The sequence below is a fragment of the Strongyloides ratti genome (genome assembly GCF_001040885.1).
Source record: "Strongyloides ratti genome assembly S_ratti_ED321, chromosome : 1".
In the NCBI taxonomy this organism is placed as follows: domain Eukaryota; kingdom Metazoa; phylum Nematoda; class Chromadorea; order Rhabditida; family Strongyloididae; genus Strongyloides; species Strongyloides ratti.
The window spans coordinates 5,123,355-5,145,881 of record NC_037307.1 but is presented as its reverse complement, the minus strand read 5'-3'; the positions used below and the strand labels follow the sequence as shown (position 1 = coordinate 5,145,881).

General features: G+C 19.8%; 6 protein-coding genes across 6 annotated transcripts; 1 reads left to right on the top strand and 5 right to left on the bottom strand.

Annotated features, from left to right (window-relative positions):
* Positions 1–61: 61 nt before the first annotated feature.
* Positions 62–2,745, bottom strand: SRAE_1000166200 (Acyltransferase 3 domain and Nose resistant-to-fluoxetine protein, N-terminal domain-containing protein; the record flags this gene model as incomplete). The annotated part of the gene is made up of 5 exons (XM_024648645.1): positions 62–220; positions 272–1,812; positions 2,048–2,181; positions 2,229–2,605; positions 2,644–2,745. 5 exons carry the CDS (start codon positions 2,743–2,745, stop codon positions 62–64), a joined length of 2,313 nt encoding a protein of 770 aa, XP_024502602.1.
* An 895-nt stretch (positions 2,746–3,640) lies between these two features.
* On the bottom strand, positions 3,641–4,154 carry SRAE_1000166100 (Protein lethal(2)essential for life; the record flags this gene model as incomplete). The annotated part of the gene is made up of 2 exons (XM_024648644.1): positions 3,641–3,799; positions 3,846–4,154. The coding sequence occupies 2 exons, from the start codon at positions 4,152–4,154 to the stop codon at positions 3,641–3,643; spliced, it is 468 nt and encodes a 155-aa protein (XP_024502601.1).
* Positions 4,155–4,886: 732 nt separating this feature from the next.
* On the bottom strand, positions 4,887–6,581 carry SRAE_1000166000 (RNA polymerase-associated protein RTF1 homolog; the record flags this gene model as incomplete). The annotated part of the gene is made up of 2 exons (XM_024648643.1): positions 4,887–6,476; positions 6,519–6,581. The coding sequence occupies 2 exons, from the start codon at positions 6,579–6,581 to the stop codon at positions 4,887–4,889; spliced, it is 1,653 nt and encodes a 550-aa protein (XP_024502600.1).
* Positions 6,582–9,332: 2,751 nt separating this feature from the next.
* SRAE_1000165900 (Hypothetical protein) lies at positions 9,333–9,907 on the top strand (the record flags this gene model as incomplete). The annotated part of the gene is made up of 3 exons (XM_024648642.1): positions 9,333–9,367; positions 9,410–9,544; positions 9,589–9,907. The coding sequence occupies 3 exons, from the start codon at positions 9,333–9,335 to the stop codon at positions 9,905–9,907; spliced, it is 489 nt and encodes a 162-aa protein (XP_024502599.1).
* Positions 9,908–10,020: 113 nt separating this feature from the next.
* Positions 10,021–10,956, bottom strand: SRAE_1000165800 (Zinc finger, RING-type domain and Zinc finger, RING/FYVE/PHD-type domain-containing protein; the record flags this gene model as incomplete). Its single annotated transcript, XM_024648640.1, has 2 exons — positions 10,021–10,661; positions 10,731–10,956. The coding sequence occupies 2 exons, from the start codon at positions 10,954–10,956 to the stop codon at positions 10,021–10,023; spliced, it is 867 nt and encodes a 288-aa protein (XP_024502598.1).
* Positions 10,957–16,360: 5,404 nt separating this feature from the next.
* On the bottom strand, positions 16,361–17,538 carry SRAE_1000165700 (Short-chain dehydrogenase/reductase SDR family and Glucose/ribitol dehydrogenase family and NAD(P)-binding domain-containing protein; the record flags this gene model as incomplete). Its single annotated transcript, XM_024648639.1, has 3 exons — positions 16,361–16,650; positions 16,703–17,135; positions 17,185–17,538. The coding sequence occupies 3 exons, from the start codon at positions 17,536–17,538 to the stop codon at positions 16,361–16,363; spliced, it is 1,077 nt and encodes a 358-aa protein (XP_024502597.1).
* Between the last annotated feature and the right edge of the window lie 4,989 nt (positions 17,539–22,527).

Sequence of the window (22,527 nt, the reverse complement as noted above, 5' to 3'; positions counted from 1 at the left end):
TGTATTAATTTTTTATATTTTAAGTAAAAGTTTTAAAATTATATTATTTATATACAAATAATTATATCTTATAATTATCTATGCTAAAAATTGAATATCTCCATCCATCATTTATTTTTTCAACTGTTTTTTCATCATGAATTTTGACACTTTCTTTAACAACAGGATTTCCGTTATTTTTTTTGCCTTCACCTCTTCTATCTAATAATAAATCTTCAATCTTAAAATTAATTATTAGTTTAAAATTATTATTATTATTTTTATAACTTACTTTTCCTACTCCAACTTCAAATATTGCACACCATATAAAAGAGAAAAAGAAACTAAGAATAATAATTGGAAGAATAATATATATAAATGTATTCCATACACTAACAAATATAAATTGGTCTTCCATACCACCAATAACATATGTTATTACCATAAGATGTATAAGATATGTAGAATAAGTAATTTTTCCTAAAGGTGACCAAAGTGGCCATGACATAAATCGATTAATAATACCACCATGACCATAAAAACAAGATATAACAATAAAAGAAAGTGATATACCCCAACCAATTTTGGAGAATGCTGAATACATAGCACGTGGAAATAAATCCATTGGTAAACCACTGGCCCAATCTCTAATTGATATGACATCAGCTACCATAATAATCAATGATACAATCCATCCTAATATATTAACAAAAAATGGTATTTTTAATGATTTTTTCATTTGTAAAAAATATCCAACTAACATTCCAATAATATATATTTGACATCTAATCCATGGTGCATTATACATAAATTCTGTATAATCTGTATAATCTTTCATTCTAGGATCCATCCAACCATAAGAAAAGTCTGATGGAGGGAAATAAAAATAAAAGACTTCAAAAATATTTACAGCCGTTGAAAGTGCTATTATTCCCACAGATACAATTAATCCAAGTTTAACATTAAGAGCTAATGGAATTAAAATAATTGGACAAAATAAGAAAATTTGAAGGTCAGTTGCAAGATACCATGAAATTAAATAACATTGATTTTTTACATGAACATAATTATTAATATATAAAAAGTTGGTCCACCAATAATCATTACAACTATTTGAACCATTAAATGCTGATAATATATAAATTGCCATATTATTAATAAAATTAGGTGCAAAAACCCATGTATAAAATGCCACAGCCATATAATAAGATGGAGACAATCTTATGATACGATGAGCATACATCATTATAAAATTATTAATAGATAATGTTCTCCTACGATTTCGTTTTAATGATTTAAAAAACATAAATGAAAGTAAAAGTCCTGACATAAAAAAAAATGAATCTACAGAAAAAAATGCATTAGGAAGATATTGTTTTGAGTAATCCCCAAAAAGTTTAACCATATCTTTTGGATTAACAGCAATTACCATTACAAAACCTAAACAATGTCCCATCATAACCCAAATAATTGATATTACTCTTATACAATGAAGTGATGAAATAATTTCTGATCGTACAAAAGTTTTTCCTAAACCATTATCATCTTTTGGTAATGTTGGTTTTTTAGGTAATTTAAGAATAGTCTTTATATTTGTATACAAAGACATTGCTTGCATTAATTTAAATGATTTTTTATATAATATTGTTGATTTCTTACTCTTAAGAATAGGAACAATATAAATATCAACTATACTTGCTATTATACTCCATAATACAATAATAAGCATTAAAATACCAACAATATATCCTCTAAAATCCATTTTAGGATTATCTGCAAACGTTCCTACATCACATATTTGTGATACATTAGTTGATTTTTTTGATATGTTAACTGAAATATATTTGTCATCATTACATATTTTTAAAGATAATAAAATATATATTAACAATTATATAATTAGGTAAAAAATGTAATATACTTGTTTGTTGATAAGAAAATTACTTTAAAAAAAATTACATAATGATATTTTGAACTTTGTTAGTGTTAAAAGTCAAATATAATATGTGAATTTTATTTGAATGAATCAAATATAATATAATTTTATAATGAAATATATGTAACTTACAGCTTCTAACTAAATTTAACATATCACTGTGACTTTCACATGATTTTGGAACACAAATATCCCATGTAAAAATTCTTCCAATAGTACATTGTCCAGTATATACTGTACCATTAACAGGTATATTTATAGATACTCTAAAAAGATTTTTTTTTATTTTACATTTAATAAAAAGAAATATTACCTTCCATAAGCTCCTTCTAATGGTCTTGATCTATTAGGTACATCAACATAAACATTTTGACATTCACTTTTTAAACCAAATGCAATTAAATTACCTAATAAGATACCATTAGGAATTTTACCAGTTGAATCAATCATAGGTAAAATTCCATTTACCATAACTGTATTAGTTAAATTTATTTTTAAGTCTAAATGATTTCTATCTGTAATACTTTCATTTAATGTTGAGATAACCAATTTCATATCTTCAATACAATCTTGAGAAATGATAGAAGAATTAAAAATTATATTTACATTTTCAATAAAAGAAATTTTAAGAATATCCAAATATGAGTGATCTTTTAAATATGATGATTCAATAAATTCTTCGAATGCTGACTAAAAAAATTTAAAAAAACAAAATGATTTCATTTTACCTGATTTATGTTGGCACGTTCAAAACCTTCTTTAAATACAGTATCATAATTTAATCCAAAACAATATCCACATAATAAAAATATTAGAAAAAGCAATTTCATGATGAAATTTCAGAAGCAATTAGTTTTTTATTTTTATATAATCTATTTCTAATAGAAATATTACCATATGTTAACAAAAAAAATGAAGTGAATAATAAATTTTAATAATCTAAAATATATTAGTAATAAAAATTGTATGAAAAATTTATGATTACAACCTTTGTATATTTTATAAATGATAAGGTTTTGATAATAAAAGATAATTTATGTTCCTTTTTATGATAGATATGTTACCTTCATTTTTATAGAAAAAAAAATTTCAAGAATTTTAATATTTGTTTCAATCACTGAATATTTTTTTTTGTAGCTTTTATAATATAAAATTATTTTTTTAAAAGCTTTAAATATATATATTTTATTAAAATATATTTATATATAAACTTTAGTAATATTTTTATAAAGTAATATTAAAGTTTGATAGACTGGATTAAAATTAATTATGATTTAATAATATATATTATAGTAATTAGAAAAGATAAAATTAAGAGTACTTTAAGTAATAATATAGTCTTTTGTATGCTAAAATTGAGTATATAAATATTTTTAATTTTACTATAAAAAGAAAATTCAACTTTTCTCTTTTAAAAGTTGATAAGAAATTTTAGTGTTTATGATGTAAGCGATTTGTCAGCCATTATTTAAAACTAATTTATTAAAAAACAAAAAAAAAAGTTGTAGTATGTGTTGTTAATTGCTGATATTAACTTTGATAAAAAATTTTATTATTACTTAAATAAATAATATGATTAATATAATTCTTTTTTTTATGAATGTGTCTTGTGATATATTAACTTAAAAAATAGTTATTAAAAAAAAGTAGAAAATAATTCCTTTAATATGTTTATTTAAAAGTTTTTGATTGTAAAAAAAAATTAATGATATTAAAAAATTTCATTTATTTTCTGTTAATTGGAATATTTCTAATTTTTCCTTCATTAACCATTTTTTTCTTTCCTTCAATAGTTAAGATTCCATCTTTTGACAATTCACTGATAACATCCTCCTCAGCAATGTTTTGAGGTAAGGCATATTTTCTAACAAAGGTTCTTTTTATCTATATAAAAAAAATAGTTATATGATGTTTATAAAAAAAAACTTACAGATCCAAATTTATCAATTTTTTCATCATGACATCCCTCTATAACAACATTACCATCTATTATGTTAACCTTAAGTTCAGATGGTTCAAAATGTGATACATCAAAACTTAAAGAAAATGAATCATCAGAAACTTTTATTTCATCATATCCTTCACCAAATTTTTGACTTTCTAATAAAGGTTTATCATGCCAATAAGGTCTACTAAAACTTCTATCAAAATCAAGATCTTCAAAAAATCTTCTATTTTCAAAAAAAGGAGAAAAAGTATGAGACAATGGTAGACGTGGTAAAATAGAACGACTAGTCATTTATAAAACTAAAAATTAAAAATAATTACAAAAATTTTATTTTATACTTTATGTAATATTATTATTGTGCTCCATAAATTTCTTTTCCGCCTACACTAAGTTATAAATTAAATAACTTTTTATTTTGTTAAAAAAATTCAGTAGATATAGTAATTACAAAATAAATACTTTTAATGTACAAACTTCACTGTAAAATATACTTTTTAATACTATAAATATTTTAAAAAAACTTAAGAAGCTTACTTAAAATAACAATTTTATATGAGAGAATGTTAACTATACTATAAAGAATTGTATTTGTTTAAAAGTTTATTTAGAAAGTGTTAAAAAGAAACATATTTATTTTAAATAATAAGTAAACAATTATTAATAAATAACAAAAGAGAAAAACCGAAAGTTTAATGTATTACAAAGGCAATTAGGATTTTTTTTTTATACAATATTTATAGTAAAATTATTTTTCATAATTTAAAATACATAATAATCTAAATTAAGTATATGAGATTCTAAATTAGAAAATATTTTCTAATATTTAAGACAAATTAAAATAGTTAAATTTTTTACATCATATCATCAATATGATTTACTTAACAAAATTACAATATATGATAATAATATTATTCATAGTATTAACCGATAACGTTTCATATTGTAAAAACGTAGTATATTATATTACACTTGAAGATAGAATTTACGTAAAAATAACAAAAAAACAAAATGTTATAGTTTCTTTTACAGGTCACTTATATCAATATCAACAGCCTTAAGCATATCTTCTCTACTCTTGAAAGCAGTTTCAGATTCTTTGTTTGTTAATACATCTCCTGTAATATTGTTAGTAATATCATTACTAGATCCATTTTCTTTTTTAAATTTTGATCTTCCCGAGACAACACGCATTTTTGAACTTTTACGTGTAAAAGGATCATCCTCATTTGGAAGTTCTACTGGTGCATTTTTGGATAAAAACAAAGTAGCCATAGTTTCACGATTTCTTATATTAATCTTTGTAATTGCATCCATACCAGAAGAACGCTTCTTGTCAGCAGCAGATGCTCGTCTTTCAATAGCTGCTAATTCTACTTCAATTGCCTTTACTTTTTCTAAATCACCCGCAAGAGATGCAGCAACTTTTTCACGTAAAAGAACACCTTTACGGAAAGCGAAGTTTGTTGGACAATCACGAAATTTGTTTTTTTGCCTAACAATATAATTAGCATCTTCTTCTGTATATTCATGATTAGTTACCTCATCAATATCTTTTTTCTTACTTTCAACAAATCTTTCAGATGGTAAATTAATATCTAATTGACGCATATTATTCTTCCAATAATTGAATTCTTCACAAGTTATTGGTGTATTTGAAACAAACTCCATACGATATGCCCTATACTCTTTACCATATTTAAGCTTTAATGTTAAGTTTGTTTTAGTATTTTCTAATGCATAAATTTTATTTCCTTCGTCGACACTATCAATTTGAGTAACACGATAAACTTGAACACCATTTTTAAGCCCAATACCAATCCTAACAAAGCATCCAACTACTGATTTTGCAAAAAATGGTGCATGACAATGTTTGGATAAAAATTGTCGTGTTACAACAATTGTAGATAGTTGTTCTAAAGTATCAATTTCTTTAGAAAACTCTTCAGATTTTGATCTTGACCGACTGTCCCGACTACTTCTACGCCTACTTAAAGATCTTGGACTCGATGACGTCGAAATACTACTGTTTGAACTGGAATCTGACTCATTACCATCATTTCCAAAAGTTTCCGAAACATCAAGTACTTCTTTTTGCTTTTTTTCTTCTGTTTCCAATTTTTCTTTTCTTTTTTGTTTAAATTCTTTCAAAGCATTTCTCTTTTCTTGCTTCTCATTTACCTCAGATGGTAAATAAAAAGCTGCATCTGGAGTGACATCTCTTTCTTCAGATGAATATCTTGTTTTAGATCTTATTTTAGGACTACTATCTTCATCATCACTACTATTTGTTGTATAAGTAGAATTAGTCGTTGTTTGTGATGATTTAAATGACATTTCTTTCTTTAACTTTCTTTCCTCATAACGTCTAAGCATCTCCTCTTCTCTTTCTAACTCATTCATACTAGCAAGTTTTCTACGATCTTCATCGTTAAGTATTAAATCTTCATCAACACCATCTAATGTATGCCCAAACTCGTCATCTGAACTGTCGTTTCTTCTAGCTCTCTTATTAGATTTTTTATGCGTAACAGACTTTCTCTTAATAGATTTTGATTCTGTTTTTAAAACTTTAGTTTCAGCTTCCTCATTATCGCTATCCAAATCAGAAGAGATCTATAAATCACGTTATACATGATAACAAAATCCCCAACCTACATAATTGTGCATTTGTTTTATCTTTTCGTCATAGTCAGAATCGTTTAAAGAATCGTCACTCATATCTAAAATATTCAAAAGTACATGATAAGTTTATTTTGTATCGATCAACAATTATTTAAAAAATTTAATATAACAATTTAATAAAAATATCAAAGATTATGTTACACAAGATGTGTTATATCAGATCTAAAGAATAATATGATCCATGTTAAAAAAAAATCTTCATAAAAAGGATAAAATATTAAACTATTTTCGGAAAGTCAATATATAAAAATAGGAAAAAAATACCATTATTATAGACTATAATTAAAAAAAATCATATATGTAAAACAATAGAACTACTTTTAATCAAATGAATATCAAAATATTTAAAAAAGTAATATATAAAACTGACAAAAAATGACAGATTAAAATACTAGGAAACATGTAACAAAATGTAGTCATTTTTCCACCCGGTTGTTATACAGCGTTGTAAGATTCCAACGTTAACGGCATGGTCTATGTTGTTGTGATTGAAATATTTTTTTTTTTAACATTTCTGATATATCAACTTGATATTAATTATTGTTAAATAACTATTAAGTAATTGATGATTTTTTTTAAAATTAAATTGTATTTTATATTTAAGAAAAATATTGATAATTATTGTCATTTTTTTTTATTTTATTTATAATTTTATTATAGATAGTTTCTGTCAGAGAAATTTAATAATAATTTATTTGATGTAATAGAAGAAAATTTTTTAAAATAAGCACTAAAATAAAATCTTAAAGGGTATCATAATATATCTTCTTAATTAAATTTCAGGCCATCAATGTACAAAATTCATATATTACATATCAAATTATCTTTTAAATTGAAACCTCAGTTATTTCAATGTATTTTATATATGTAATGAGAAAATATATATGAAAAATTAAAAAAAAAGTATATTTATATATTTAAATAAATAACATTTAAACATTTAATAAATCATTTAAAATATATTTTTTTTTTAATTTTATCATAAATAAATCGTAAACATTTTATTATCGTATATATATATATAATAAATGTCCCTAGTTGTTAACATTTCTTATGTCTTCTATATATAAGGGCTACAACATTCTTATTTTAATAAAAAAAATTAATTTTTTTTTCATAATTTTATTAAAATTGATATCTTAGAAACATTATTTATGAATCTTAACACTATTATAATTTTTAATTTTCTTATGAATCTTACAAATTCTTTTTAATGAAAAAAAAAGAAATAATAATTGAACTTTTTAACATATCCCAGTTAAATATACATATCAACAAGAAAGTATATTTAAAGCTCTCCATATATTTACTCTGTATAATCATCTGTAAATTATAAATAATATGGAAACATAACTTTCTATGGTAGTTTTTAGCCAATAACTTTTTATGCAATTGTGGTCTTAAAATGTTTCTCCTACTAGTAAGAGATATGAAAGTGTGGCAGCCTCTGGACATAGTTATACGAAAACTCACAAACATCCCTCTTTTCAACCTTAAACTGACAAAAGTGCATTGAAGTGATAATATTATAAGCTTTGTATTCTTGTTATATTACATATACTATTTGTTTTTATTATAAATATAATGTTTTGCAAATAAAATGTTAATATTTTATGCTAATTTTCATTAAAAATAAGTATACAAAAAATAATATTTTAATTTTAATATTTTTTTTTCATTAGTTTGATGTTATTATTATTATATAACTTTTATACGATTTTGATTAAAAAAATTTTTTTTCCCATAAAAGTGAATTTATAATTATTTAATAATTTATATAGACATAGAGGTGGAGCATATTTCTTTTAGAAGCATCCTGAGAAATCAAATATAAATTTTTAATATTTAAGAGATAAAAATGAGATAAAATAGATCAGACATTACCATATACAAGATAAGATACATTTAGTTTATTTTTATATCATAATATGTAAAATTGATTATTTTTATCCATTTTTTGTTTAAATATATATAAACTAATAAAACTTATAAACCACCTAAATCTGGTCCCAGTTTTATTTTTTTTTTCTTTTATCTAAACTAGCATTTATACTACACTATGGCACCTTAACAATAATGAACACAATTTATAATATAATTTTAAAATTAAAAAAAAAAAACTTAATAAAGAGGTGAGGCTTGTTAAACAAATGCTTTTACTATAAAAAGTTATTTATTGATAAGTTTTTAAGCAATTGAAATATTTTTTATTATTTTATAAAAAAAATAATTTCCTTTGTATAATCCTAAGTTATAAGAATAACTCAAGATTAACTTTTTGCCGTTAAATTTAAGATAAGAAAAATTTATTATGTATAATTCAGGGTGTCCATTTTATAACTTTAGTAAAAGACTAAATTTTAAAATTAAAATATAATATTCTATATTCTCAATAAAATTTTTAATATTATATTACTTTAATAAAAAAAAAATTAAATACTTTGTAGTAATTAAATATATATATATATATATATATATAAATTTTACAAAGATATTTTAAATATTTAGTAAATTATTAAGTATTTGATAAAATTAAGTTATAATTACCTGGTAAAAAAAGTTTTTTATTATGACTTATTGTTTTCCCAAAGTGAGTATAAAAATAATTTAATATTATATTTTCCACATTCGTTTTATAATATTTTTAAATAAGCATAGTATTTCCGAATGTGAAATACAATCTATCTATATCAATAGGATAAGTTTTTATTTAAAATATTTATATAACTTTTTTTTTTTCAAAACATTATACTAATTATATTAAATAATTTTATTTTTAATACAGTAATGACAAAAGTAGTAGAAATAAGCTTTGCTTTCAAGTAAGCTATATCATTTACTAAAAATTGTACTTTATTATTTAGAAGTGAAAAGACAAATGAATTACCAGCTTTCAAACCTGATGGATTTAGATTTAAAACATCTGAAAAAACAATAAAATTAAAAAGTGATCATAGTTATAAAATAACAATTAAAACACATCCAGCAACAGATTTTAAGTATGTTATTAAATTAAAGAAAAAAAAATTAATTTTAAATTTAGTTTTCTAGATATTAATGGAGATAGAATTGTCCTTCATCCTGTTCATCCGGCAGGTTCTGGAGAATATACATGTACATGGAACACAACTGGAATACCAATTACAAATAACAATAGCAGAAAAGATTTAATTTTAATTTTATCCGGAACTGGCGGTTGTATAGAACGTACTTTTCAAACAAAATTTTATGCCGAAAATGATAGTCATGCTTCTTCTGGAGAAAAACTTGAAACTGTAATATGGAAATGTTCTGTTGATACATATGGAACAATATATGTGGCAGAGGAAATTTTCAAAGGTGGGAAAAACCATATGGAATAAATGAAAAAAAAGTTTAATTTTTTTTTATTTATAATACAATTTAGAAAATCATCTAACAAAAAAAAATATATATATATATACATATTATTAAAATTACTTTTTAGTAAAAACTATTATTTTTTTTTATATGGTGGTTCATATTCTATTTCATTTTGACAATTAGTTATAATTTTTTGGGCACTATTTAAATTAATACAATTATTTTTAATTGGTATTAGTGAATTTTCTAAATCATTGATTGAAAAATTGACTAGACGCATAACTTCATTAAAATTATGTACTGCATATGAAATTATATTTAAATTTGTTTCTTTAACAGATTTGATTTTAGAAAAAATTTCCAATTTATTATCTTTCTTAAGTGTATTTTCAATTAAACTTTTAAAATCTTTTGTACTATCAATGGCTAATTTAATTAAATAATTTTGTTTTAATATTATATCATTTTGAGTATTTGAAAGTTTTATATGATTGTTTTGAATGTTCAAAAACGCATCACATAACATTTGCATTAATTTTTCTCTCTCAATATTGGTAATAAATTCTACTTGAATAAATTCATGGTTTTTATGTGATGACCATCCACAATTTCCACAATAAAAATTATATTTTAAATTTTCCAATTGGTTGCATGTCTTACATGTAAAAGTTTCACTTGTAGTTAATGGTACTTTACATGTTGAACAAGATATTTGTGATTCATTTTTATTTGTCTTTAAATGCCCTTCATTTTCTAAATAACTTTCAACTAAAGCTAAAAAAAAAAATAAAGTCTTTTTTAGATAAAGATATATACATATATATATATATATATCTCGCTTACACTTTATAGCAATATTTACATTTGGAGTACATTTTTGATAACGATTCTCATATCCACATTCGTAACATATACTAGTTAATGAATCATCTTCATTTTTATCAATAAAAATATTAATACAACTTTGACAATATGTATGACCACAAATCTGTGTTACTGGATTTTTAAATAAATCATTGCACTTTTTACAAGTAATTAAATTAATATAATTCGGGAGAAAAGCAGTCATAAGATTAAATAAACTTTCGAATATGATAAACGTTCTCTGTTTTCACCAAAATACAAACTGTCTTAACACGATTTTTGAATTACATTTTGAAAGCTAAAATTCTTTGTTTCTAACTATTTGTTTTAAATAATGGTTAACTATTATTTAGTAAACAGATGTTAATGGATCAGAATATATGAAGATCTTTGTTTTTTTTTGCTACCGGTAAACTGGATGTCAGTGTTCATAGCCTCTTAACAACACCTTTGTACGAGTGATTGTAACATCCTGTTGTCGGAATTACAAAGTAAATCATTACAATAAAAATATCCTTATATTAAATTATTAAATATCAAAGTAATTAGTATAATGATAAAAGTCTATAGTCTTTAAAAATTTAATTATAACAAGGAAATATTGAAAAAATTGAGCATATCTTGAAAAAAACTTAGTAACACCTATTAAAGTAAAAGTAATTAAAATTTAATACAACAAAAATCATACAAAAAAAGTTACATTGATATTTCATGAAATAATTTAATTATAATATTGAAAAAGATATCAAATTAAAACTTTGAAAATGTCAAAGCTTAAAGAATACAAAAATTAATGCTTGTTAAAATTTGGAAAAAGTTTTAAGAAGATTTACAGAAAAAAAAACTACATAAACCGTATTTAAATATAATTTTTATATAAGAAGTATATAAAAAAAGTTATTTTTTTTATATTTCTTTAAACGTAATAACTTTAAGAAACAAGTCAATAACTTCTTTCACATTGAAGCTTTTAGGAGGCTATTTCTGTCAAACGATAGAGAAGACTTTGGAGCACAACATATTAAAAACTTGAACAGTCATCATATTTTTTTGAGTCACAGTTCACCATCATAAAGTAAATCATATAAATTACAAAAAATTTTAAAAATGTTTCATATCAACAATAACAAAAAATCCTGCTAATTTTTTTTTCCAAATAACAACATTAATATTCTGGTTTAAGATTTATGTTAAGATATTATTTATACATCAAGTTCAAAAAGATTTTCCAAAAATGATAATTTTAAAGTCTTTATTTTTGATAACAATAACAAAAAATTATTTATTATGATATCATATATTGGAAACCAATAAATTAATCTTTTTTTCAAATATTATCTTTGTGTTTTTGTTATCTTATTCAGATTGTACGCATTTTAAATATAAAAAATATAATTATTATTGTGTGAAATTTCAGGAAAATAGTACAATAAAAGAACTAAAATAGATTCTATTACTATCTCATAACAACAACCGTGTTAGAGATGACATATATGAAAATTTGAAGTCATATTTATGGTACTATAATTAAATGATAACAATATTATGAAAAAAAGTACATTTATACTTAATGTTCATAGAGCTTTAATAATTATTATTCTTAATAGTATTACTATTATTTAAACTTATTTTTCCATAAATAATAAAAAATTAACAGTAAAATGTTAAGTAAATCTTGTCATATTAACAATATATGCCAATGAATTATTTAAAAAAAATAATAAAGCTTTTAAGTTAAAGTTTGTTTTAAAAATTTTTAAAATGAAAAGTAATATTTATAATATTATGTGACATTATTAGTTTATAGCTTTTACTTGAAAAACAAAAAACTTATGTTCAAAATTGGAATAAGAAGAAAAAGCATGTTTTATCTTAAACAGGTTTAATGTAGTTTATTTTAATTTAAATTTTGGGTAAAAAAAAAACTATTAGACAATATCAGACATATTAATTATAATTTTTATTATCAAATTTGACCTTAACTATTGTTCATAGTTTTCCTTGTTGTATAATTAACAATTTTAATGTTTCCACAATAATATAGAATAAATAAACATTAATATAAAGTTTTTAAAATTTTGATATACAGTAATTTTTCAAAAATCTATATAAATAAACATTAAAAAAACTTTATAAAATCTTAATTTAAAAATAATTTTAACATCTATAACTTTTTTGTTTAAATATACATTACAGGATAATTAAATTTCATTAGTAATATTTGATAAGTAAATGTATCTTTTAAATGTACCAAAATTATAATTCATACAATAAAAAGTTTATTCTTATAAATTCAAGGTTTATAAACAAAAATCATTATTCACTAAAAGTTAACAAACAAATTATATAAAATAATTTTTTTATCAAATTTTAAATAAATCTATTTTTTAACAAAGAATGTTTATTAAAGTAAATTAAAAATCAATGATTTGTTTACAAGTGCATAAATAAATATTTAATATTTTTTAATAATAAAATGATATATCAATTAAAAATTAAATTGTTTAGAAAAAAAATTTCAAGTTTTGGGTTTTATTATATTATCAACGGGGTTGAAATTTTTTTTTACAAATTTACTAATGTTTTCAATTTTTAGTTACTGTATATTTACTTAAGGAGTTTAAGAGTATTTTTTTTGTTATTATGATACAAAATTTTATTTATAGTTATTTTAATAAAATTCTTTTAATTTTTATACTTTTAATTTGATTGAAATTGATAAAAAAAAAGGGGTAGATATTTTACAAAAAAAATATTTTTTATTTATAGGTATAGATAAAATTATTTTTTTGATAGATTATATTTGGAAATTATTAAAAAAAATTTTCAATATTTATATAGTAAACAATTGAAAAACTACTTATTCTAAATTCAATTGGAATGATATTTTAATAAAAATGTAAAATATTTTAAAAGCTTTATTCACATTAATATGAAAAAATTTGAATATATATTGGGAAAACTTTTATAAAATAATAAAAATCTTCAAAGTACACTTTTCATTTTTTCTGGAGAAAGAATTATTTGATTTATTTTAAATTCTATCTTCTCATTTTAAATCCCTTTAAAATTAATCTTTATTTTAAATTATGGACAACCTTTATCATTATAATAAAGTTTAAAAAATGTTATTGATAATCTGTAATACCTTGAAATATTTATTACAACATAAAAAAAATTATAACTTTGTAGTTTGGTAATTCTTTTTTTATTAATATTTTATATAATTTATAAAATGATTTGATAACAAGATTATCAATTAATATTATACTAGAACATAATTATCAAACAAAATGTATATTAGTTAGTAGTACTTATGATAATTTTTTTTCATGTATAATTAACATTACTATTTGATGAATGTAAAAAAAAAATCAAAATCACTGGTGACAAAATTCTAACATAAAATATTTATATAAATACTACTAATTGTCATTAAAATTGCAATAAAGATTGATTATTTAACAATGAAGTAGTGATCATGGTTTGTAATATTTCTTTTTTGAAATGATATAATCTAATAAATTAAAGAGTATACATATTTTATAATATTTAATTTAAAAATTTATCAAAAATGTGTTAATAAAATCTATATTATAAATAAATTAGTATTTACCTGTAAATTGGATATACACTCATTAATTAAATACATTTATCATTATTTCTCTTTTTTTTTATTTTGAAAAAATTTTAAATTTATTATGTTAACACTTTTTAATTCCTTAATACTAAATGACTAATTATTTTTTTGAACATTTTATATTTATCAAAAACTTTTTTTTCAGTTAATTTTTTTTTCATAATACTTACTTAAATAAATAATAATTGAATGGCTTACTTTAAAAAAAATAAATTCTACATTTGTATTTAAAACAATTACAATGAATTACGATTGTTCTTTGTACCAATAATGGTGGTATCTAAATTTACCTATTCAAAAATCATAAGTTTTTTTATTTAAAAAGTTACTTCATATAAAATTAAATTATAAGAATATATTATATAATAATAAAATTTCTTAAACTTTTTTCTAAGGTAATATTGAATTGATGTATTATAAAAAAAATAAATGTTGATGGTGGTCTTTTTTTATCATTAAAATAATGCATTATCTAAATACAAAAGATAAAAATTTTATCTTTGATGCTTATATTTTAAAGTCATTATGGAAGAGACAATTTTTGTAGTGTCTGGAAAGAAATTGTTTAGATAGTAAATATATTATTTAGCTAATCAAAAGATTCTTTGTGTACATTGATTGTAGTATAATATATAAAATTTACCTTGAATTTTTTTATTATCTATTCTTTTAAGTATTCTATATCTTCAAGGATAACTTGTTACAATCTCGTAACAAACTTTTTACTCTTTTATTAAAAAAAAATTACCATAGAAATATTAAAATAACCATTTAATGGGATAATTGAAATATTTTACTATTAAAATAACATTATTTTTTTAACATATAAAGTATTTTGAAAAATTATAGTAATTATTTAGCATATTTCTTTGTAAAAATAATTTACAAAAATATGGGATAATTTTTTTTTTTGAAGTTAATGAAATTTTATTATTAATTTAAAAATAAAAAAAATATATTAACATAAACATTCTGGTGCAAGATATATTATTATTTTAATAACTAAAGAGGATGTTTAAATTAAATAAAAATTTTTTGACATATTTTTCAGTAATAATTATAACAAAATTACTTTTTTTTTTATGTTTGTTAATCAACAACATCATTGTATACATTTAACTAATATTAGTTTAGTAATTAATAATTTAAAAAAAAGTATCATTTCAATAGTTATAAATAACTAAACATTTCATTTTTTCTATTCATATTTTTTATTCTAAAATGAGATGCATAATTTTATTATAAGTTTATTAAAGAATAATATTGTTTAAAATTTAATAATTATAATATTTGAACAATTTATAATTCTTAAAATAGATTGCTCTTATAAAGATAAAACAATTTTAAAATATATATTTTTATTATTTAAAAAAAAATATTCATATTTGTCAATTATTTTTTTTTCACATTAAGAAAATTTTATAATATAAATATTAATAATTGATTATACTTATCAATTTTACCAATAAATTATATGAATATTAATAAACACAATTGATGATAAATACAGTTTTTTTTTTACATATAAGAAATGTTGTAACGTTCGTATTTTTTTGTTTGATTATTTAAACAAGATAGTAAATTATAAAAATATCAAATAGTAAGAAATTAAAAATCAAACAACTTAATAAAATTAGAACAATTTTTTACATAGTATTTTTACTAAATAATTTCTATTTTTGATTTATAATCTTCAGTTAGAAAATGTTTCTTTACAGATTAATAAAATTAAAAATTTTTTTTTTTTTAATTTATCATAAAAATTTTATTTATTATACAAATTAGATATTGTATATATTAGTTGTTAGATTAAAAAAAAATTATTTTTATATAAATAGAAAAATTTTTATACTATGATGAATTTATTTTATTTTTTTTTTCAATTTTAACAAACACTTTTTTTTTATCAAAAACATTTTTAAAATTAATTTTTAATTATATATAAAATATTTTTATATTTAAAGATTGACTAAACACCTTTTTTTTCATTGTTATTTATTTCTGATATGACGGGATCACGTTTTTTGACGGTAAAATTTAAATTTAAACTTGGGTGGCATGTATATAAGAAATATAATATCTTATCTTGAATATGTGATGGTAAAAGTGATAATGGAAGAAATAATAACCAGGCATCGTATCCACAAAGATAACGATGTCTTGGTTTGGTTGATGTTATAGCATGAATATAATTATCAACAACAAGATATAAATTTGAAGAAGCAGCAATATCAACACCTTTTTGCCAATTAACAATAACTATAAGAAATTTATTGAATAAAAGTTATAGAAAAAAATTTTTTTAACTTACGATTATTTTTAAATGTTGAACCATAGTCATCTTTTGCCTCATCTGATAGTGAATTAAAAGCTTTTTCAATTCGATCAGCTAAAAATTTATCCTCTGTTAGGGGAGTTTTAAATGCACCAGGTTCTAGAACATGTACTGATATACCAAAAGGTTGTAAATCTAATCGTAATGAATCCATATATCCTCTTAAACCAAATTTAGAAGTTGTATATGGTCCAAGGAAAAAACCATGAATTCTACCTGAACATGATATCATTGTTACAAAACGTCCTTTTGATTTTTTAAGTAAAGGAATAAAAGTTTGGCATACTCTTATTGGTCCCATTAAATTAATATCAATATGCATTTTAAAATCTTCAACATTATACCATTCAATAGGTCCTTTAACAATATTTGCTCCAGCATTATTTACAACTGACCATAATGTTGTTTTCTACAATTAAAAATATTAATTTTTTAAACAATAATAAAAAAAAACAAACTTTTTCAATCATTAAATTTTCAACAAATTTATAAGCAGCTTGAACAGATTCAATATTTGTAACATCTAATGAAACTGTATAAAGATTACCAAGAAATATTTCCTTATCAGAACATTCATTTATAAGATTTTTTTGTCCTATATCAGTATATAAACCAGCAATAACATTAATATTTTTTTTTAAAAGTTCATGAACAAGTAATCTTCCAAAACCCGAATCACAACCTGTAACAAAGACAAATTTTCCTTTTATATCTTTTAAAGGTATATTTTCATAATAATATCTCTTAATAATAAAATAGCAAAGAGTAATTAAAAAAACAATAATATGTAGATTATCAAAAAGCAGTTCCATATTTTAACTAAAAACTGCTAAAAAAAATTTAAAATTTATTTAATTATGATATTAAAAAAAAATATATTAACTAATCTGGCGATTTAATATAAAAATAGTAAGAAAAGTAATTATATATTGAAAGTATGTGTCTCTCATAAATTATATGAGGACTTGTCTTTTTACAAATCGAGGTAAAGGTCATTCAAGATTTTATTTATGATAATGTTTTTCTATCAATATATCTATTAACCATCATATATTTAAAGAAATTCAAATTATAGTTGCATAAAATATTACAAAATACAAATTAATTATTTATTGATAAATATTTTAAATATTGTATAAAATAAACAGCCATGAAATTTTTGTATTTTAAGTAGTGAACAAAAATGATGATAAGGAAAATGTGTTTTCTTTTAATAACAAAAATTTTTTTATATCAATGTTAATTTTTATAAAGGTGGGATTTATAACAAATTTTTATGTAGGACAATTCCAGTTTTTCTAATTATATAATTTTATTCTTTGAACAATTATATTTTTAACATTTTTATAAAATTTAATATAATGTCTGGAATCATATGAATTTATTAAATAAAATTAATATATTAAAAAAATTTTTTTTTTTTTGAGACAATTTGTAATGAGAAAAAAAAAAATTTTTCAGGGCTATATAACTGAAACTGTGTGTAAAAAAATTTCATGCTTTTTTTTTAAATATTTATTTTTATTAAATTTTATAATACACTAAACTGTTTTATATTTTTAATTTTTGCACTTAATTTTATGTATATGTTAAGATAATTTTATGAATATAGAAAGTAATCTTATCAGTGAATTATATAATATATATCATATTTAATTTGATTAATGGAACATCCTGTCTGATTAAAAAAAAAAAACTCTATCAGCAATATTTTAAGAATTTTAATAGTTTGTTTAAAAGAATATTATTATGTTTGATTATTTTCCACTGTATCAAATGGTACTAGGATAACTTAAATTTTTATGTATATAAATTTAAACTGATACGTAGTTATCAATGATGAAAATTATTTTTAAAAAAAATAAAGATTACACATATCCTTGATATTTTGATTATTTTAAAGATAAATACAAAATTAGTAAATTGACATTTTTGAGTATAATTTATTTAAAATAAATAAAACAAAAAACATAATAAACTTCTTTTTTATTAAAATAGATTATATGATAAAATAATATTATTTATTAAAAAAAAATATTAAAAAGATATATTTTAATATCTAAAAACGAATAACTTTATAAGTATACATTTTGAAATATTTTTGATTGTAAATACTACTAATAATTTAATTTTAATTATATGTATATTTTTTTTTAAGTATTGAATAATTAAATGTATTATTTATGTATATTAATTGTTAGTAATTGTGAATAACTTAATTTGTACAATATCAAAAAAAAAAAAAGTTTAATTATTGTTAATAAATTTTCTTGAAATAACAAATAGAAGTGTATGCAATTGGTATAAGTTGATTTATTTATAATATGTTTTTATTGATATATTTTTTAAGATTTATAAAAAAAAAAATTATTTTTGTAAATGTTCAGACATTTTAAAGTTATCATTATTCATATTCTATTGGATTTTTATAGCAATATTGAAATATAGTTGTATAATATGTAAATTAAGATAAATTAAGATGTCAATTAGTGAATGAAATATTAATTTTTTTTAAATGAAACTATGGTATTATAAACTTTTGAAGGACATCACAATTAAATATATAACACTTTTGTGTGAAAATCAAATTTATTCTTTAGACTTGAATTTATTTAAAATTAATATATATTACAAAAGAATAAAGTTATGGAGGGAAGATGAATGATGTAGTTTAACTTAACATACTCAATTTAAATAGTATAAATTTTTAAAAATCAAATTTAAACATAAAGAAATGTATAGTAAAATAAAATATTTTGACAAATATTATGGATACATTTTTTTTAAAAAAAAATCAGACACTTTACTACATCTATAATTTATGACAAATTTTTAAGGGAATTAAAATATTTTGATGGTTTAATTTTGTATATAACTTTTTTTTTATTATTGAAAAAAAAAACAACAAAAATATACATATATTGGTTTAAGAAGATTATTGAAACATAAGTATTTTTATTTAACATCAACTAATTTGCCTTCTTTCACCACAATTTAATATATAAACAATTTTCTCCATAATTATAAAATATTTATTTGAAATTAGTCATTCTCAAAAAATAGATTAATATTTCACATTGACAAGATATTTTTTTTCATTTCTAATTTATTTTGGAAATATTTTAAAGTTCTAAAATTAATACTACTTTTTTTTAAAAAAAAAGAATTGGTGTATTAAGATTGAATTATAATGTATTTTATTGCTAATATAATTATAAACAGTTTTAGGGAAAATATATTTTATCACATAAAAGTTATGTTTATTAAATTAATGAAATGTTAAAATCACTTTTAAATGTTGTTATGAATATTTTACTATTTTTAATTATTTGTTTTGATATGATGTTTTTTTTTTATAAAAAATGATATATATATATATTTTTTTTTTTTCATCTCATAAACATTGTTAATTTTTTGCCTTATTACATAATGATCGATATAGAACCATTTTTGAAAATAAAAATAAATGGATTTATGAAATTTTTATTAAAACGTTTTAACTGATAGGAATATTAGACTAAACATAAAACAACAATAAATAAACTTGGTTCTTTTAGCATGAGAATTGAAAATTTTAAAAGCATTTTAAAGGTAAAAATTAGTATGCTTAAGGAATCTTCTTCTTCTATTATTTTTTTTTAAATATATAAATAAATAGAAGGAGGAAAGAAATGTTATATGAGAACTAATGAATTTTATTAGAAAAAACTTCAAAATTGACTACAAAATCTCAAATTTAACATCCTTTTTTATTTTTATTTATTAGTTTTTTTTTATAAAAAAAAATTCTTGTTAATTTTATATCATGATAATATGATTATATTAGTTTGACAATATTTTTTAAAATAATAATTGAAAATTCTGTCAAAAATGATGTTTGAAAAAAGTTTAGATATCATAAAATATTTGGAGCACGATAAAATATATTTAGTATATGGTACACGAAAACATGATATTATACTTTTATACTATACATTAAAATATACATCCTCCTGAAAAAGGCTTTTTTATTTATTTAATAAAATAATTTGAAAAAATTTTAGCTTTTGTTATTTAATACCTAAAAATTTATTTTATTTGAGTACTACTTATAGAAATAAAGTATTGAAAAAGACATGGATAATATACCAATTTTATATATCCAATATTTTTTAATACAAAAAATAATACTTACATAAAATTACAAATAAGTAAAATTTTATTTATATATTAAATTAAGATAACTTTTAACATAATTTTATTTAAGAAAATAGTTTGATTGTAAAAAGGAGAAACATCTAATTTTTATTGTTAATGATAATATTTTTTATTTCTTCCAAAAATATTATCTTATAACTTTTATCCTCCTAAAACAATTTTAGATTGTTAAAGTTTATCTAATAAAAAATGTATTAAATTAATATAAATTTCCTTGAAATGGCAAAAAAAAATTTAATTTTGTTCTTTTACCAGTTTCTTACACCACATAACATTTGATTTTCTAAAAAAATTTCTCTTTTTTTTTTTTAATTTTCTCCATCAACTATTGTTTTATTTTAGCTTTTAAACTTTTATTTTATGTTAGGAAAAAAAAAAAAAAAACTTTGAGGCTCAAATTAAATAAAAAAGTATTTTCAATCTATGAATTAAATTATTTATTCCTAAATGTCTAAAAATTTTTTTTTTTTAATATAAAAGTTGCAAACATTTTACTTAAAATTTTGTTTCCTCATTTTATTAAATTGTTGTAGAGTATATGTTAATAAAATATATATACAAATACTTTAATGTTCATAACTTTTTTTTTCTCATTTTTTTTTTCTTAAAAATATCTCTATATATAATCATTTTTTATCTCAAAGTTTGTAGTTATAAAGTTACAACCATTTTTTTTTAATTTTATGAGATTAACATAAGTATTCCAATATTTTTTTTTCTATCTATATCTATGAATATAATGTTAATAGTATCAAAAAAAAATATGATTAATAACTAAAATATATTTTTCAATATATTTTAACTCAATAAAATTGTTAAATACAGTTTATATTTTCTAAAATATCTTAATATTATCGAAGGACCCCTTGATAGTAATTAATCAAAAATAACTTGACATTTTCTATTAATACAGTCATAAAAAATATTGCTATTAAAAAATTTTTTTCTTCAATTTAAATTAGTAAAGGAGTATAAGTTATCTATATAGAATAATGATAATAACATGATACATTCCTTTATGTATAATTTTCATTTAAAAAGTTTATGCAACATTCTAAAATGGCAAAAATAAATTAGATTATCCATTTCCTACTAAAATTTCATTTAAAAATGACATGAAGAAGGAGTTTTAAAGTGCAATGACACTTGTTTACTATATTTTTAGAAGTGAAATACTCATTCATAAAAATTTTTATTTACAAAAAAATATTATTTTAAGATTTTATAACTAAATCACAAAATATAATATCTTTTTATTTATATATATACATATATACATATATATATATATAATTATTAAAACATTTTTATATTATTTATTTATATAAAACATAGCATTGTAATTATTGTGATTATTATCATATTATAGTAGAACATATAAAAAGCCATTTTAACATACACGTTATTGCAAGTCATCACCATTATTATGTGTTATGAATAAAGTATTAGATAGAGCTATTAAAAAAAAAGAAATAAAAGCAATATATTTAAATATTTTTGTAATTAATCTCGTATAAGATAACTTTTTCATCATGTAATTTGTTATTATTTCCTTTTTAAAAAATTTTTTTTTTATAATAAAATATTTCAAAGTGTGTGAGATA